Consider the following 18,750-nt stretch of genomic DNA (forward strand, 5'->3'; position numbering starts at 1 on the left):
GCAAGGGACATGGGTTCGTGCCCCGGTCCGGGAAGATCCCACATGCCGCGGAGCAGCTAGGCCCGTGAGCCATGGCTGCTGAGCCTGTGTGTCCGGAGCCTGTGCTCTGCAACGGGAGAGGCCACAACAGTGAGAGGCCCGTGAACCGCAAAAAATAAAAATAAAAAAAAAATTATTATTATTATGGGATATATGGGGGTAATTATGAGATAATTTTAATTGTATGTACAAGGATTTCTAATTGCATAAATTGAACCTGGAACATCTTACAATTCCAGACCAGCAAGGACTATTAAAGACTAGGTTCACATTAGAAGGGCTTAGGAATCCATGTGAAGTGTTATTTCAGGTTTCAATAAGGATAATAATTGCACTGGTTTGAAGCCCATCAAATATGTTTAATTCTATGAGTTCATATGATATTAAAAATGAATTGGTGGGCTTCCCTGGTGGCGCAGTGGTTAAGAATCCACCTGCCAATGCAGGGGACATGGGTTCGAGCCCTGGTCCGGGAAGATCCCACATGCTGCAGAGCAACTAAGCCTGTGTGCCACAACTACTGAGCCTGCACTCTAGAGCCTGCGAGCCACACCTACTGAGCCCACATGCTGCAACTGCTGGGCCCGTGTGCCTAGAGCCCATGCTCCTCAGCAAGAGAAGCCACCGCAATGAGAAGCCCGCGCACCGCAACAAAGAGTAGCCCCTGCTAAGTTAATTAATTAATTAAAAAAGAAAAATGCTAATTGGTTATCATGGAAGATGATAGAGAACCAATGCATTACCTTAGAAAATGGTAAATAAAGAGAAAGAGCCAGTCACTTACCTCACTTTCCTGAATGAACTGGTAGGACTGGTTAACCAAATAGCAGATGAGGGGAGCATATCTCTATAAAATATTCCAACTAAATAACAAAAAAGAATTTATAGAATTAGAATATCACTATGTTAAGCCTCTCAATAAAATAGTAGATCACGCATCGACCAGTAATGGCTCCTAACAACACCAAGAAGAAAAAAAAAAGACAACCAGACATTATATGTGCCTCTTTTTAGAACATGGCATCACCAATAGTCTTGTCATAGGGGTGGAGCATGAGTCTTATCAAGCCGCTGGGTCCAGCTGCCAATTTGCAGAAAATAAAGTGTTTGCACTATGAGTGTATCATCTACAAAATCTACTCCATGAGGAAATGAAATCATGTAATAGGATATATACATATATTTGAAGGCATAAATATAAACTCTAAGGAAAAAATAAAACAACCAGAATGGATTGGAGATGGAAGAGAAGTAAGAGAGTGGGAGTAGAAATACACACCAATTACTTTCTTGCTTATGGTTGGGAGTATATTAAGAAGATAGCATAACAAAGGACCTAGGGCAGTGTATTTGACATATCAATGGATGGACCAAACTAACTTACTAAAAGAAACTGCTTCTGAGATAAGATTACTCAACTGTGTTTCATATAAGGATTTGGAATTAACCTCCGTATTAATTCATAAAAAATACAACAGGTGTAATCTATTATGTTGAAGCATGATGCATGTTCAAGTTTTGACAGTTTCTGGAAAGTTTCACAAGAATCTGCTGGTGATGGTTTGCATAAGAAACTAGTAGTAATGGTTACCTCCAAGGAGGTGATCTCCTGGTCAACTGAGGGATGGGAGTGGGCTGGAGACTAAGTTTTTGCTGTGTACCTTTTCAAAACTTCTGAATATCACTTATTCAAAAAATTGATAACTTACATTAAAAAGAATCCTTCCCAACCTAGTCATGTGTGCAGCTGAATTGCACATTCATAGTACTGGGCACTTACCGAGAAGGTAAAGAAACCATTAGACTAATGAACATAAAAAGAAAAGAAGCCATAATGTGTAATGTACAAGGAAGTAAGTAGAAGTACCAAATCTAACTCACCACCACCCTTCTTCTGTCCTCTACCAGTTCTTTCTCTCTTGGGATATCTGTGATTGGCTATAGATGTGATACTAATGACCCTTTAAACCGTGACTTGACTGACGCTGGGCCCCATTTTTACAAGTGTCCTGGGAGAAGTCAATAAAGAGTTGAGTTGGGTCTCAGAACATTACTACACCAACAAGAAGTATGCACTGCAGAAATCCCACCCTTTGTCAAGGGTCAATCCTTTAGAACTGTTTGCCCTCTGTGTTCCTGTTGGTCTTCCCCAAGGTGATTAAGTCAGAGCAGGGATTTATTTCCTACTAACACCTAGTCAAGAGGAAGAGAGCAAGAACTACGGTTAGCTCTACTGCTTTACCTTGGTTATGGAGACAAAAGTTTAAGAATTCAGACATTTTAATGGGACGTCTTTATTAACAAGGGCAAACTTACCAATTCACTGTGCAGTTTAAACCAAACATACTTGTTATCTATCTTATATATATTCTCTTCTATCTGTATTTGGTATAGTTCTTCTTTTCCAAGGCGAGAAAATCAGACAGTTATAGGAAATACATAGACACCTGCCTATTTATCCCAACTTCCAGGGTGAAATAATAAACAAAAATTTTAAGGAAATGTTTAAAAATAGTATTTTATTGCATGTGGAAAGTGGTAGTGAATACTCTTTCTCTGAAAATAGAGAAATATCAAGTTTTATTATGATTTTTGTATTTTGTGTGTTCCCCTCTTTTTTAAAAAAGACTTTTTGCTTTATAATCAGACATTGTGTAAAATGAGAGGTAAAAATGTCCCTTAATTTTCTTTTCAATTTAACATATGCTGTAAAAGGAACTTGAAGTTGGCCTAGAAGTTTATGGTGAGGGATTATAGGTCTCTTGGTTTGTATTATACTTGCATGGAAGCAAGGGTTTGTTGTAATGCCTGAGTTAACTCACCCTTACAAATTTAGTTTGGTTAAGTCCAAATTAAAGCATTGTCCATGGGCATCTGTATATGTTATATTCTTGTTTTGTTTTTTTTTTTGGTTTTTGGTTTTGCTTTGGTGACAGGTAATTTTTAAAGAGCAACTTTCACCCAAAAATCTGGGCTTCTTAAATGTGACCGAGCTTGTTGGAGCTCTTAGTGACATTCTCCATGTTGAGTTCAGGGAAGGAGAACAAGACTTGCTGGTGTTTGATGCTGATATGAAGCCTCTACCACCTGGTGAGTTGAATTACAATATGATGCAAACCTGATTTTTAATTGTCTCTGTAAGAACAAGGAAAAAGAAAGCACTGGTTATGTAAATAGGCGTTATTGTAACCACATCAACCAAACAGATCACACATTAGCCTTGGAAATGTTTTGTATATAATGACCTCCTTTCTGGTGATATATGTTGCAATGAGGTTACTGTATTAAAATCTGAGTTTTTTAAGTTTGCTTTCTTCATTGTCCAGATTTTTTAATAATTCTGAAGAAATAAATTTTCTGAAATGGTGTTCTGAGGGGGAAGCTCTAGATAGTTCAGTGGTTCTTAACTCTTTTTAGAAATATATGGAGGTTCTTAGAAATATATGGACGTTCAGAATAAATGGGTGTGCGCTGAGACTCAGCAGTTGTCATTTAAAAAAAACAACATTTTATTTTGAGATAATTTTAGGTTTATAGAAAAGTTGCAAAGATAGTACAGAGTTCTCATATGCCCTTCATCCAGTTTCCCCCTAATTTTAACATCTTACGTTACCATGATATGTTTATCAAAACTAAGAAATTAACATTGGTACACTGCTATTTACTAAACTCCAGAGGCTATTCCGATTTTATCAGTTTTGTTCTTTTTCTGTTTCTGGATCTACTCCAGGATATCACGTTGCATTTAGGGCACTTGACTTTTGTTTTTGTTTGGCTTAGTGGTTTTTTTCTTTTGAAATTTTTATTGAGGTTATTGTAGGTTCACTTGCAGTTATTAAGAACGAACACAGAGAGATCCCATATACTCTTTCCTCAGTTCCCATAATGGTAATGTCTTGCCATCTATAGTACAGTATGATACTTACATTTTTATAAGTTTCTACAAGTGGCTAAAGTGGACAGCTGTGGGTTTTTTTTTACAAAATGTAAATGTATCTTTGTTGATTTTTCTGATTAAAATAACTTACATTCATTCTAAAAAATTCAGATAGCACAGATGAGTAAAAAGTTGAAAGTGAATATTTCTCTACATTTTACTCCCACCAAAACTGCCATTAGAATTTTTATATAGCCTTCCAGACTTTTTAAAATGTATATGTGAGCCTAGCTGCACTTAGAAAAAAATTACAAAAGCAGTATTTGCTTGTTTAAACAATTCCAGCAATGCAGAGGTAGTAACTAGCAGTGATAGTTTTAGTGTTTTTTTCTGGACCTCTTCTCTATAATTATTTATCATATGTATAATTTTCTTCCACAAAACAGTATTGTATAAACATTATATAAGTCCTTGCTTTTTATACTTCATAGAGGTAATTTTCTATAACAGCATATACAAGTTTATTTCTTCCTTTTTGACTACATATAATTATTTTATGTAACGTATTATAGTTTATTTAACCAGTCTCCTGTCAATGGACATGTAGAGAGTATCCATTTTTTTATCATTATAAAAAATACAGTGATAAATATTCTTGTACCTACATCTTTGTACAGTTACTAGTTTATTTCTTTAGGAGCCACTATGGTTTTATGTCTATCTGGGGTCTGTTTTAATGTGTCAGCCTCCTATAATCATCATACACGTGTAAATTTGTATGATTGTATGGTCAAAATATGTGATTGGTTTGGGAATTCCCTAAAAATTAAGGCATTGTATTATGGACTATTAAGTAGTCACATACGTTGTACATTAAGCAACAAATGAATGTTCACAGCTAAAGCTGAACAAGAAATAAATTGAAATCAGGATGTTGTAAAATAAAACCTTTCACCAAAGTTAAAAAAAACCTTATCAGACTTGCCCCCCCCAACATAAATAACGTAAGATTTGTTCCCATCTGGAACTTCTGTTACATCTCTCCATACTGAAAGGTCTGCAAAGACAGGTTCATATCTCTCATCTCTCATTATCTGTCCAGTGCCTGGCACATAGAATGTGCTTATTAACAGTTTCCAAATTATTTTAATAGATATACATAGGCTCCGCTATTGGTCATTTCAGATGGAGCTGTGTCATCAGTCAGAAATTCATGTTTAGTTCAATCAGATAAGAAAATAGAAGCCAAAGCTTGTGTGTCCAGTCCCCCTAGAAATTCGCTGTCTACTACTGTTATCAAGGAGACTACACAGGATTGCCCTTCAGAAAACCACAAAGAGCCAGAAGAGAAGATTTGCAAGAAGCCTAATCTGGTGGTAAAGCCTTTACAGCTGGTGAGTAAGGTTTGATGGCTGTGTGCCCTGGAGATTCAGCATTATGGAAAGTAACTGAATGAATGTTTCTTTAGACAAAAATGCTGTTTGAGAAAGGTCTTATTTCTAGATGTATGATTTCTTAGGCTAGACCAGAACTTTGGTCTGAAGTCACCTTATGCAGCATTTATTCTGGTTTTCAGCGTTTTGTATAACTAGCTTTCCTTGAGTCTCATTTCAGGCTTTTCAGTTGTCTTCGAAGATTTAACAGTTGTTTCAGGATAACATTGCTGATTCTCTGTCCATGTGTTTCAGTAGGCTTCACAACCCTCCAGGACTTTTGAGGGAAGAATTGAGGAGCTCTATTGTAGCTGGATGCCTCAGCACTGCTGCAGGTTGCCCCTGCACCTAGCCTCAGTTAGAGGGTGCTTTTATTGTTTTTCTCCTTTATTATATCTCCACACACACTTCTCCCTTTTTGTATTCTCATCTCCTATTACTTATTTTGTAGTTACTAAGGAATTAATTGCTTACTCTTCTTGCCTTCTGCCCTTTACACCTGGCTTCTTTCATGGAAGGAAAACATTTTGTTTGGAGAGCCTGTTATATTTTCTAGAGGACAGTAGAAAGGCCTGAAGGAAAATAATATATTTGAGAATGAGAGTGTTTGAGAAACCGTATTTTTGATCGGAAGACTAGTCTGAAATTTAATCCATTCTTTTTTTAAAATAAATTTATTTATTTTTGGCTGTGTTGGGTCTTCGTCACTGCGTGCGGGCTTTCTCTAGTTGCGGCGAGTGGGGGCTACTTTTCGTTGCAGTGCGCGGGCTTCTCCTTGCAGTGGCTTTTCTTGTTGCGGAGCACGGGCTCTAGGCACGCAGGCTTCAGTAGTTGTGGCACCGTGGGCTCAGTAGTTGTGGCTCACAGGCTCTAGAGCGCAGGTTCAGTATTAAGCCTTAAAAGTATAAAGTACTTAAAAATTTTGAGTATTAGTTGTGGCACAAGGGCTTAGTTGCTCCATGGCATGTTAGATCTTCCCAGACCAGGGCTCGAACCCGTGTCCCCTGCAATGGCAGGCAAATTCTTAACCACTGTGCCACCAGGGAAGCCCTGAAATTTAATCCATTCTTTAAAGTTGCCTTTGTTGGTAGAACTGGGTAGGATGAGACTCTTAGTTCAGCCTAAGTATTTGAAGTACGATGTTTTCAATTTTATATATGGCAGTTGTGTGACACACTTTTCACTCTTTACCTAATATCGTAAGACAGTACTTTTAATATTTTAATGTAGGTAAGGATCACCTAGGGAATTTTTTTAAAGGCATAATTTTGGGCCTCACTTCTAGTGAGTGAGTCTGGGCTAAAGCCTAAGAATTTTCATTTTTATTATTTGCCAGGTGATTCTGATAAAGGTGACTCATGAAATATATTTTAAGAAACGTTGTCATAGAGTTTGAAATGTTACTCAAAGATTTATAGTGGTTTCTTTGATTTTTTTTAACTTGTAGCAAGTAGAAATTAAGAAATCACAGCTCAACTTGGCAATGGCAAATCATGATATCCCACCTGATGCTGTACGGGACAAGAAATTATGCAAACTACCCCCATTAGGTACCAGTACCCTCGTGGGGGTCTTTGTGGAGTGTATCATCTCTCCTAGTCAATTCTACATCCGAATCTATAGCAGGGATTCATCAGAGTTACTTGAAGACATGATGATTGAAATGCGGTAGGAATCTGTTGTTTTCAATGTATTTTTCATGTATCTCATTCTAAGTCAGTTCTCAAACATTTTGGTCTCAGGGCTCTTAAAAATTAAGGACCGAAGAGAACTTTTGTTTATCAATATTTATCATATAGAAATTAAAACTGTAAAAAATATTGTTTAAAAATAACGATAAATTCATTTTTCTGAATATAAATAACATTTTATGAAAAATAACTTTTATGAAAATTACAATAGTGCACTCTTTTACATTTTTGCAGATCTCTAATATCTGGCATACTAGAAGAAAGTTGGATTTCAGTATCTGCTTCTGTCTTTAATTTCTTGAAATACTTTATTTTGGTGGAAGTACATGAAAACATCTGGCCTCTGACAGATACATAATTGGGAAAAGGAGTATTTTAATAGCCTTTTCAGAAAATTGTGAATACTCTTTGATAGTGCACTGAAACTTGACAAGTGGTAGTTTCTTGAAGTTAGTTTCAGTGTGGAATTTGAACTTTTCAAACTCTACTATGTTAAAATACATTTTCTGCCTTTGCACTTTGAATGGATCCAGGACTAGCTAGGTAATTGCAGGCTCCAGTCCAAAATTAAAATGTAAGACTCCTTGTTTAAAAAGTATTAAGAATTTCAAGACAGCAGTAGCTTAACATTAGAGTAAGCATAGGGAACTTCTCAGTGTGGACTCAATGGAACTGGTCCTGAATTTTACCACCATCTACGATTTTAAAACATCATGTGTTGGTCTTTTGGAAAATACTGGTTCACTGAGTTATATAGATCTTCCGGATGTTGACATGTTTCATCACACAATATATCTTTAAAAAATCACATTCATTAATAGTATCACTGATTGCATCAGAAAAGTATTAAGTATTAGGAAGCTGTCATGTTTATGGTGGTGGATGCAGCGTTGCCAAAATCCTAATTTTCATTTGAAAGCTTTTGAATTTTATCATTGACAATAAATACTGTCAATGTTTTCCTTGAAGTGGCAAGCTTGCTTCATTTTTGAGAAAATGTGTGGCAAATATGCAAGTCTGAATAAACATAGTTTGTGAGTGGCCTTTCAAGCAAAAATGGTATTCCATGAAAATAGTGTCTAGTTCATCTTCCAAGTAAAAATAAATCTATACACACACACAAAAAGCAGCTCATTCAGTTCACAACTGAAATGCAAAAGTGCCTTTCATTAAGACAACTTGGGAAGTATTTTACTTGTACTTGCATTTTGTTACAGAGAATATTGAAAAGATAGTCAGTGGTTGAGATTTAATAAACTTAATAATTTTTATTGCTTTATCAAGGACATTCTTATTTTTTTTATTTTTGTTTTTTTTCGGCACGCGGGCCTCTCACCGCTGCGGCCCCTCCCGCCATGGCACACAGGCTCCGGACGTGCAGGCCCAGTGGCCATGGCCCACGGGCCCAGCCGCTCCATGGCACGTGGGATCCTCCCGGACCGGGGCACGAACCCACGTCCCCTGCATTGGCAGGCGGACTCCCAACCACTGCGCCACGAGGGAAACCCTATCAAGGATACTCTTAAGTGAAAGTAGCCTCTTTTTTCTTTCTTTTTTATTTAATGTGAATGCATGGCAGTGAAAAATAAATGTTTACTAGTATAGTTGGATGCCACTGCCTTGATTTAGCAAAGGCACCGGGAATTTTACCCACCCTTGCTTTTACAGCATCATTGCAAATATTAACATAGTGAAAAGGGCAAATAACTATTTTCATAATAATACTAAAATATTAAAATAGCTTTGATCTTAGGAACTTTTTGAAAGGGTATCAGGGTCCCAGGGATTTGTGAACTACACTTAGAGAGCTACTGCTCTAAATTATCTTTTCTCTAGTGAAAAATCATGTCCTTTGTTAGTAAACACTATGTAAAATGTTTACATTTTCAGTTACTTTAGATTTATTCATGTACAACAAATGTCTGATTTTTACATTGGTGCCACATACAAGAATAATTTACTTTGTATCTCTCCAAAAGTTTTTTCTAACTTTACCACATTATATACTCACCTACCACCCAAGAACACCTGGCATAATGTTACATAATAATCACTTAGTAAGTTTCTATTGGAAGAAGTTTGTTGATAAAGAGAAGGGATTTGGACAAGAAAAAGAAAATTAATTGGTATTAATAATAAGCATTACCAAATCAGAAAAAGTGAGGGTTTTTTTCTTTGCTTTTTGCCAAGACATTGCTGCTCTTGATACATCAATAAAAATGATCTTTAATTTTTTCTTTCCCTATGGGTTTCTGTGTATTATGGAATTCCGCAGGCGCTGTTATTCTAATCAGCTGGTTTCTGATCGATATGCCATGCCAGAGTATTTTATCCAACCGGGACGTCTCTGTTGTGTAAGGATTTCTGAGGATAAGTGGTGGTATCGGGTCATTATCCATCGAATTCTTGGGAAACAGGAAGTTGAAGTGTTCTATCCAGACTTTGGAAATATTGGAACTGTTCAGAAGTCCTCCCTGAGGTTCCTCAAGTGAGTTAATAAACTGAATAAGGACAACTTAAGTTTTGAGCTGTAATGCTGAAACTCTGTGGGCTTAGGATCTCTCTTCCTTTTCTCCTGCCTCTCTCCCTCCATCCTACCCTCCATTCCACCCCCTTTCATCTTAGTGCAGGTTTGGCAAATGGTCATTTGGTCATTATAATCACAGTTGGATTATAATCTCTCACGTCTTCTTTCACATGACCGTGAATCTGAATGAACCATGAGACTAAATTTCAATCTTATGTTAAGAAAATCATTCTTTGGGTCATGCGAAGAGTTGCATTTATATAGCATGAAGGTTGAACTGTTCCTACCTATATTTTATTTATTTTCAGTTATACATATCCTACCTATATTTTAATTGCATGGTTTTCAAGGACTATTATGTTTTTACAAGTGTATTTCTTAGGTTACTTTAAAGTGTAAGACATTAATTTTAAAATGCATGAGTAAAATACTCTGAAATGGTGTGAAAAGCTTAAATCAAGGACTGGATAAGAGATTCCATAAAATGCAGTTTTGAAATATGATTAACTATTCATATATTTGATTATCTGTTGCAGGTGCTGCTACACCAGGCTTCCAGCTCAGGCTATCCCCTGTTCTTTGGCTTGGGTGAGACCAGTAGAGGTATGTTTGCTTGTTTCCTGTTTAATCAGCAAACATTTGATGCCAAGAACAATTCTAGGTTCTCAGAATACAAAAATAAAACATAGAATGAGCCCTCAAAGAAATCATTGTAGACAGTATGAAAGATAGGCACGTAGACAAAAATAATAGTGCTGTGTCATATTTGCTAGAAAATTTTGCAGCGTGTGGTAGAAATGCAAAAGGAAGAGCGCTCGTCTCTGTTCGGGGTAATCAGAGAAGGCCCCATACTAGAGGTGGCATTTGCATGAAACTTTGAAGGAAGATTAGTTCTACAACTGGACAGACAAGAAAAGAAAGGCGTTTCAGGCAAAGGGAGAGCAGCATGAAATATCTCAAATATGAGGAATTTTAAGTGGTTCTGTTTGGCTGCATAATAGAGGATGTGCTGGAATTGGTGCATGGCAAATGATGTCAGAGAAGTAGACAGTAAACTAAGGAGGAGACCCATAGCCATGTGCAGGAGTCTGGACGCAATGTCCAGACTGGGGAGCGACTAAAGGGAACTGCCACAACCAGATATATGTTTTTTAAAGAATTCTCTAGTGGTGGGAGATGATTGGAGTGGGATGGAGCAGGAGGCATTTTCATCCATATAGATACATTGGTTTATGTAGCTATAGTTATGCACCTAATTTTATGTTTTTCCCTCAGAACTCTTAATTATACATGCCATACACATTTATTACACCATATTTGTCTGTTTAACCTAAATAACTTATCAGTTGCTAACATATACGTGGATTATTCCTTACTTTTTTTTAATCTGAAAAGCACAATAAAGAGAAAAGAAGAAGAAAAAACATTATCTGTAATGCCACCATTCAAATGCATTCAATTTAGAAATTTGATATGAGTTTTTCAGTTCAGTTTATTGGATGTTGGGGATGAGGGTTTTGTAGGGTTTTTAGGCTTATATAAAATAGTAATCATATTATTTTATATTCCATTTTCCACTCAACATTATAGCATAAATACATTTACATGTTATAGTTCTCAATTTTAATAGGTACATAAGTAATATATTAGCTAAACGTGCATTGTAGCCTGTTTAACTGTCCCTTTATTGTTAGACTAATTCAGTCCACTTCTGATTTTTGAGTATTATAAATAATTATGCAAAGTATGGTTTTTGTGCGAGTCACTACTCAGCATTGTTTTCTAGGGTGCATTTTAGCCCTGACTAGGTTTCTTTTTAGTACTTCCATCAGGGAGGTCAGGGCTAAATTTGTGACCCACTCATAGCCAATGTCCGTTACTCTCATATCAGCCAGGTGGCTTCCCTTTTTCGTTTTCTTTGCAATTTCCTTCCTAAACTGCTTCTGGCCTTAGGGCTTTTGCCCATGCTGGTCACTGAAATAACTTATTCAAAGAATTCTCATGGTTGGCTCCTTCTTGTCGTTCAAATTTAAGCCCAAATGTTATTTCCCCAAGAAGGACTTCCTTGACCAGTCAATTTAAAGTGCACTCTTCCTCTTCAGTCATTCATCATCATTTTGTTTTATCTTTTTTTTAAAAAAAAAAATGTTTATTTATTTTAGTTGGACTATAATTGCTTTACAGTGTTGTGCTAGTTTCTGTCGCACAGTGAAGTGAATCAGCCATAAGAATACACACATCCCCTCCCTCGTGGACCTCCCTCCTCCACCCATCCCACCCACCTAGGCCATCACAGAGCACCGGGCTGAGCTCCCTGTGTTATACAACAGGTTCCCACTAGCTATCTATTTTACACATAGTAGTGTATGTATGTCAAAATTAATATCCCAATTCATCCCACCCTCCCCTTTGCCCACTGTGTCCACCCGTGCATTCTCTATGTCTGCCCTGCAAATAGGTTCATCTGTACCATTAATATTTCTTTCTTTCTTTCTTTATTGGCTGCATCAGGTCTTAGTTGTGGCATGCGCGATCTTTAGTTGAGGCACACGGGCTCTTTGTTGCAGTGTGTGGGCTTCTCTCTAGTTGTGGCGTGCGGGCGCCAGAGTGTGTAGGCTCATTAGTTGCAGTACGCGGGCTCTCTAGTTGTGGTGCATGGGCTCCAGAATGTGCGGGCTCAGTAGTTGTGGCACATGGGCTCTCTAGTTTTGGCTCACGGACTCCAGAGCACATGGACTCAGTAGTTGTGGTGCACGGGCTTTCTGCCCCATGGCATGTGGAATCTTTGTGCCCCAACCAGGGATCGAACTGGCATCCCCTGCATTGCAAGACAGATTCTTAACCACTAGACCACCAGGGAAGTCCCTTGTTTTATCTTTATAACACTATCTGGTATTATTTTAATTGTTTGTTCACATACAACATTGTAATTCCTGAGATCAGGGATATTGTCTGTCATATTTACCACTGTATCTCCAGTGCCTAGATCAATGTTTGGTGCATGGTAGGTGCTCAATAAATTTTTTTAACTGAATGTATCTCATTCATGTCTTTATTTCTATATCTTTTTTCTGGTTTGGTGAGCTAATACTCTCATATACAAAATCTAAAGCAGGCAGAAAAGTAGAAGTCTACCCTTGGAAGTCAAACCGCAATAGGTGAGTCAGGAATTTTTCAGCTTCTTTCCTGAGGTCACTCCCCAGTCTACAGCCTTGCTGGCTTGCAGGATTAGAGGACATTGTTTGGGAATAGCAAAACAGCTAGAAGTTAGGGTGTAATACTTAAAGGGAGGGAGCCATAGAATGGGTGCATTCCAAAATCATTGTACGGATATAAAATCTGCCCAAATCCTTAGATGACAGCTAAACTTCGCAAGCACTGGAGAGAACCCAGTGGCCCTAGTGAAAAGTCACTGGCTTACCTATTATTTTTCTCACCTTGTACGCCTTATTTTGAAGAGGTTTTTAATCATTCCACTATGTTATTTCAGTGATTAGGAAGTACAGCATATGTGTGTAGCAATACAAGGACATTAGAACACGAATTTCTTTAATGTCCTCTTCTGATCTATTTTTGTTTTGTAATTAACATTATTGTTTTTAACCTCTCAAGAAAATAACTGCATATAATAATAACAAATCCATTTAGATTTAGTCACGTATTTCTCAGTCTCTTAACTCTTCAGTCTTGCTGCTCAAACCCTCTGGGAACATTTTCTTTCTATTTGAACTGTATCTTTTAGGATTTCATTTTGTGAGGGTTTATTGATGGCAAACTCAGTTATGTTCACCTGAAAATATCATTTTGTGCTTATTCTTGAAAGATATGTTCAGTAGGTATAGAATTCTAGGTTGGTAGTTACTATCTTCATTACGTGGAAGTTATCATTACACTGGCTTCTGGTTTCCCTTATGATATTTAAGCCAGCTGTCCATCTAATGGATGTTCCTTTGAAGGCAATATCCTTTTTGTCTGAGGCTGTTTTTAAAATTTTGTATTTGTTACTTGTGTTCTTCAGCTTTTTTAAAAAGCAGGATAGATTTTTATTTTATAGATATTTGCTATCTGTATAGAAGAAAGACCTCAATAATCCAGGATATCTCTTCTTTCTTTCTTTTTTATAAATTTATGTATTTATTTATTTATTTTTGGCTGCTTTGGGTCTTTGTTGCTGTGCACGGGCTTTCTCTAGCTGTGGCGAGCAGGGGCTACTCTTTGTTGCGGTGCGCAGGCTTCTCATTGCGGTGGCTTCTCTTGTTACAGAGCACAGGCTCTAGGCGCGCGGCCTTCAGTAGCTGTGGCACGCAACCTCAGTGGCTCACGGGCTCTCAAGCGCAGGATCAGTAGTTGTGGTACACAGGCTTAGTTGCTCCGCATCATGTGGGATCTTAAAGGACCAGGGCTTGAACCCGTGTCCCTTGCATTGGCAGGCACATTCTTAACCACTGTGCCACCAGGGAAGCCCTAGGATATTTTTTCAAAGGATACTATGCTTTTAACAATTTCAGGATGGCATTAAAACTATCTGCTAATGAAATTGAAACTTGTAAATTTACTCTTTAGGAAACAAAATTATTTATTTGTAATTGAGGTAATGTTGATTTATAACCTTATATAAGTTTCACGTGTACAACATTATATTTCTACTTCTGGATACCCTACCACGTGTTCACTACCAAAAATTTATTTTCCATCTGTAACCGTAGTTGGCCTGACCCCCTTTACCCATTTTGCCCTCCCCGCTTCCCCTTCCCCTCTGGTAATCACTACTGTGTTCTCCATATATATGTATTTGTTTTTGTTTGGTTTGGTTTGTACATTATTTTATTTTTGTTTGTTTGTTTATTCGTTTTTTTTTTGATACTCCACATCAGTGGCATCATGTGGTAGTTCTCTTTCTCTATCTGACTTATTTTACTTAGCATAAAATGCTCAAGTTCCATCCATGTTGTTGCAAATGGCAAGACATTTATATATATATATTTAAAGCTGAGCAGTATTCCATTATGTACATATATACCACATCTTCTTTACCATTCGTCTGTTGATGGGCACTTCAGTTGTTTCCATATCTTGGGTATTGTAAATAATGCCAAAGAACATGGGGGTTGAGGTATGTTTTCAGATCAGTGTTTTCATATTCTTTGAATAAATACCCAGAAGTGGGATAGCTGGATCATATGATAGTTCTAATCTTAATTTTTTGAGGACTCTCTGTACTGTCTTCCATAGTGGAGGTACCAGTTTACATTCCCACCAACAGGTTTCCCTTTTTCTCCACATCCTTGCCACCACTTATTTCTTGCCTTTTTGATAATAGCCATTCTGACAGGTGTGAGGTGCTATCTTATTATGGTTTTGTTTTGCATTTCCATAGTAATTAGTGATGTTGAGCATCTTTTCATGTACCTGTTGACCATACGTATGTCTTCTTTGGAAAAATGTCTATTCTGTTCCTCTGCCCTTTTTTTTTTTTTTTTTTTGCGGTACGCGGGCCTCTCGCTGTTGTGGCCTCTCCCGTTGCGGAGCACAGGCTCCGGATGCGCAGGCTCAGCGGCCATGGCCCACGGGCCCAGCCGTTCTGCGGCATGTGGGATCTTCCTGGACCAGGGATCAAACCTGTGTCTCCTGCATTGGCAGGTGGATTCTTAACCACTGCACCACCAGGGAAGTCCCTATAGTTTTCAATATACAGATCTTGCACCTCTTTGGTTAAATTTATTCCTAAATGTTTTATTTTGTTGCAATTGCAAATGGGATTTTCTTAATTTCTCTTTCTGCTAGGTCATTGTTAGCATATAGAAATGCAACAAATTTTTATATATTGATTTTGTATCCTGTTACTTTACTCATTTATTATTTCTAAGAGTTTTTTGATGGAGTCTTCAGGGTTTTCTCTATATAAAATCATGTCATCTGCAAATAGTGACAGTTTTACCCCTTCCTTTCCAATTTGGATGCCTTTTATTTCTTTTTCTTGCCTGATTGCTCTGGCTAGGACTTCCAACACTGTGTTGAATAAAAGTGGCGAGAACGGGCATCCTGGTCTTGTTCCTGATCTTAGGGGAATAGCTTTCAATTTTTTTCCTTTGAGTGTGATGTTAGCTGGGGGTTTGTTATATGTGGCCCTTACTGTGTTGAGGATATGTCCCTTCTGTATCCTCTTTATTGAGAGTTTTTATCATAAATGGGCTTTGAATCTTGTCAAATGCCTTTTCTGCATCCAGTGAGATGATCATATGGCTTTTATCCTTCATTTTGTTAATGTGGTGTATCACATTGATTGATTTGTGAATATTGAACCATTCTTGTATGGAATAAATCCCACTTAATCATGGAGTATGATCTTTTTGATGTACTGTTGAATTCAGTTTGCTAATATTTTGTTGAGGATTTTGCATCTATGTTCATTAGAGATAGTGGCCTGAATTTTCTTTTTTTGTGTTGTCTTTGTCTGCTTTTGGTATCAGGGTGATGTTGGCCTCTTAAAATGAGTTAGGAAATGTTCCCTTCTCTTCAGTTTTATAGAATACTTTGAAAAGGATAGGTATTAAATCTTCTATGACTGTTTGGTAGAGTTTACCTGTGGAGCTTTCTGGTCCTGGACTTTTGTTTTTTTGGGAGCTTTTGATTACTGTTTCAGTCTCTGTGCTAGTGATCAGTCTATTCGGATTCTCTATTTCTTCCTGATTCAGTCTTGGAAGTTTGTATGATTCTAAGAATTTGTTCATTTCTTCTAGACTGTCTAATTTGTTGGTATATAGCTGTTCATAATATTCTTTTACAATCTTATATTTATGTGATATCTGTTGTTATTTCTGCCTTTTGTTTGATTTTATTTATCAGGACCTTCTCTCTTTTTTCTTAGTGAGTCTAGCTAACGGTTTGTCAAATTTTGTTCATGTTTTTGAAGAACCAGCACTTAGTTCATTGATCTTTTCTACTGTCCTTTTACTCTCTATTTTATGTATTTCTGCTCTGATCTTTATTATTTCCTTCATTCTACTAACTTTGCCCTTTGTTTTTCTGTTTTTAGTTTCTTTAGCTGTAAGGTTAGATTGTTTGAGATTTTTCTTGTTTCTTAAGGGTAGGTCTATATTGCTATAAACTTCCCTCTTTGTAATGTTTTTGCTGCATCCCATAGATTTTGGTATGTTGTATTTTCATTTTCATTTGTCTTCAGGTAATTTTTTATTTCTTCTTTGATTCCTTCATTGACCCAATAGTTGTTCAGTAGCATGTTGCTCAGTTTCCATGTATTTGTGACTTTTCTAGTTTTCTTCTTGTAGTTGATTTCTAATTTCATTCCATTGTGATCAGAGAAGATACTTGATATGATTTCAATCTTCTTAAATTTAGTGAGACTTGTTTTGCATCCCAACATACGGTTTATCCTTGAGAAAGTTTCATGTGCACTTGAGAAGAATGTATAGTCTACTGCATTTGGGTGGAATGAATGTTCTGTACAAATCTATCAAATTCATCTTGTCTGTTGTTTCATTTAAGGCCAGTGTTTCCTTGTTGACTTTCTGTCTGGATGATCTATCTATAGATGTAAGTGGGGTGTTATTAAAGTCCTCTACTATTACATGTTGCTGCCAATTTCTCTCTTTAGGTCTATCAATAATTGTTTTATATATTTTGGTGCTCCTATATTAGGTGCAAATATATTAATCGCTGTTACGTCTCCTTGATGTGTTTTCCCCTTTATTATACTGTCCATTTTTGTCTCTTGTTACCTTTTCTGATTTGAAGTTTATTTTGCCTGATATGAGTATGGCTATATCTACTTTCTTTTGACTGCTGTTTTCTTGGAGAATCATCTTCCATCCCTTCACTTTGAGCCTATGTTTGTATTTAGAGCTGAGGTGAGTCTCCTGGAGGGAACATTTAGTTGGGTCTTGCTTTGTAATCCATCCAGCCACTCTGTGTCTTTTGATTGGTGAATTTAGTGTATTTACATTTAGGGCAATTATTGATAGTTGGATGTTGGCTTCTTAGCTTTTGTTTTCTGGTTGCTTTAACTCTCCCATTGTTTCTTTTTTTTCCCCCCATTGTTTCTTTTTCCTTGTGTTTCTGTCTGCCATTTTGGTTTGGTGGTTTTCTAAGATATTTTTCTTAGCTTCCTCTTTTGCTGTTTTTTGTGTCTCTGCTCTATTTTTATGTTCTGTGTTTACCCTGAAGTTTGTATGAGACATGTCAATTAAAATAGTCCATTTTCTGCTGATAGCATCTTATATTCATTTACCTATACAAGTGCCGTCCTTTTCCTCTTCCCCTATAAAATTTGTTTTTGTTCTCTTAAATTACCCCTTTTTATGTTGTGAGTTGTTATCAAACTAAGAGAGCTATATTTGTTTTTCTCCCTTTAGATTTTATACTATTTATTAATAAAGTGTTTAAAAATCTATTCTGATAGAGAGTTGCAGTTTTCCAGTTCTGTCTTGTTATTACTTTGCTCAAAGTTTTTTGTATTTTTGCCATTTTTTTTTCTGGTTGAAGAGCTCCTTTCAACATGTTTTGTAAGGCAGGTCTAGTGTTGATGAACTCCTCCAGCTTTTGTTGGTCTGGGAAAGTCTTTGTTTCTCCTTCATATCTGAATGATAACTTTGCTGAAATAGGGTATTCATGGCTGACAGTTTTTATCTTTTAGTATTTTGAGAATGTCATTCCACTCCCTCCTGGCCTGTAGCGTTTCTGCTGAGAATCTACTGGTAGCCTAATGGGGGCTCCTTTGTAGGTCACCATTCTTTTTTCCCTGGCTGCCTTTAAAATTCTTTGTCATTGACTTTTGACAATTTTAATATTATGTCTTGGAGGAGGTCTTTTTGCATAGGGGTAATTAGATATTCTCTTAGCTTCATGGGCTTGTATATCCAGTTTCTTCCCCAGGTTTGTATTATTTCTTTAAATAATCTCTCTGCTGTCTTTTCCCTCTGTTCTCCTTCTGGGATACTCATTATCCTAATGTTGCCTGTCCTTAAAGAGTTGGAGAGCTCTTGTAGGATTTCCTCATTTTAAATATCTTCCCTTTCCTCTTCTACTTGTATCATTTCTAGATTTCTGTCTTCAAGCTCACTAATTTTCTCTTCCATATGGTCTGCTCTAGTCCCAGACTAATGTATTCTTCATCTCATTTATTGAGTTCTTCAGCTCCAGAATTTCTATTTGGTGCTTTTTTAA

At 36.9% G+C, this 18,750-nt stretch overlaps 1 protein-coding gene across 1 annotated transcript in view; it reads left to right on the forward strand.

Annotated features, from left to right (window-relative positions):
- The window catches only part of TDRD5 (tudor domain containing 5), a 95,533-nt gene that overhangs the window by 49,578 nt on the left and 27,205 nt on the right, over window positions 1-18,750 (forward strand). Inside the window, exons 7-11 of the mRNA XM_067714513.1 lie at window positions 2,976-3,129; window positions 5,102-5,310; window positions 6,797-7,017; window positions 9,316-9,528; window positions 10,104-10,170. Of these exons, the coding sequence (XP_067570614.1) occupies window positions 2,976-3,129; window positions 5,102-5,310; window positions 6,797-7,017; window positions 9,316-9,528; window positions 10,104-10,170 (864 nt within the window). The remainder of the gene's footprint in view (window positions 1-2,975; window positions 3,130-5,101; window positions 5,311-6,796; window positions 7,018-9,315; window positions 9,529-10,103; window positions 10,171-18,750) is intronic.

Source organism: Pseudorca crassidens, chromosome 2, assembly GCF_039906515.1.
Source record: "Pseudorca crassidens isolate mPseCra1 chromosome 2, mPseCra1.hap1, whole genome shotgun sequence".
NCBI classification, from domain to species: Eukaryota; Metazoa; Chordata; class Mammalia; order Artiodactyla; family Delphinidae; genus Pseudorca; species Pseudorca crassidens.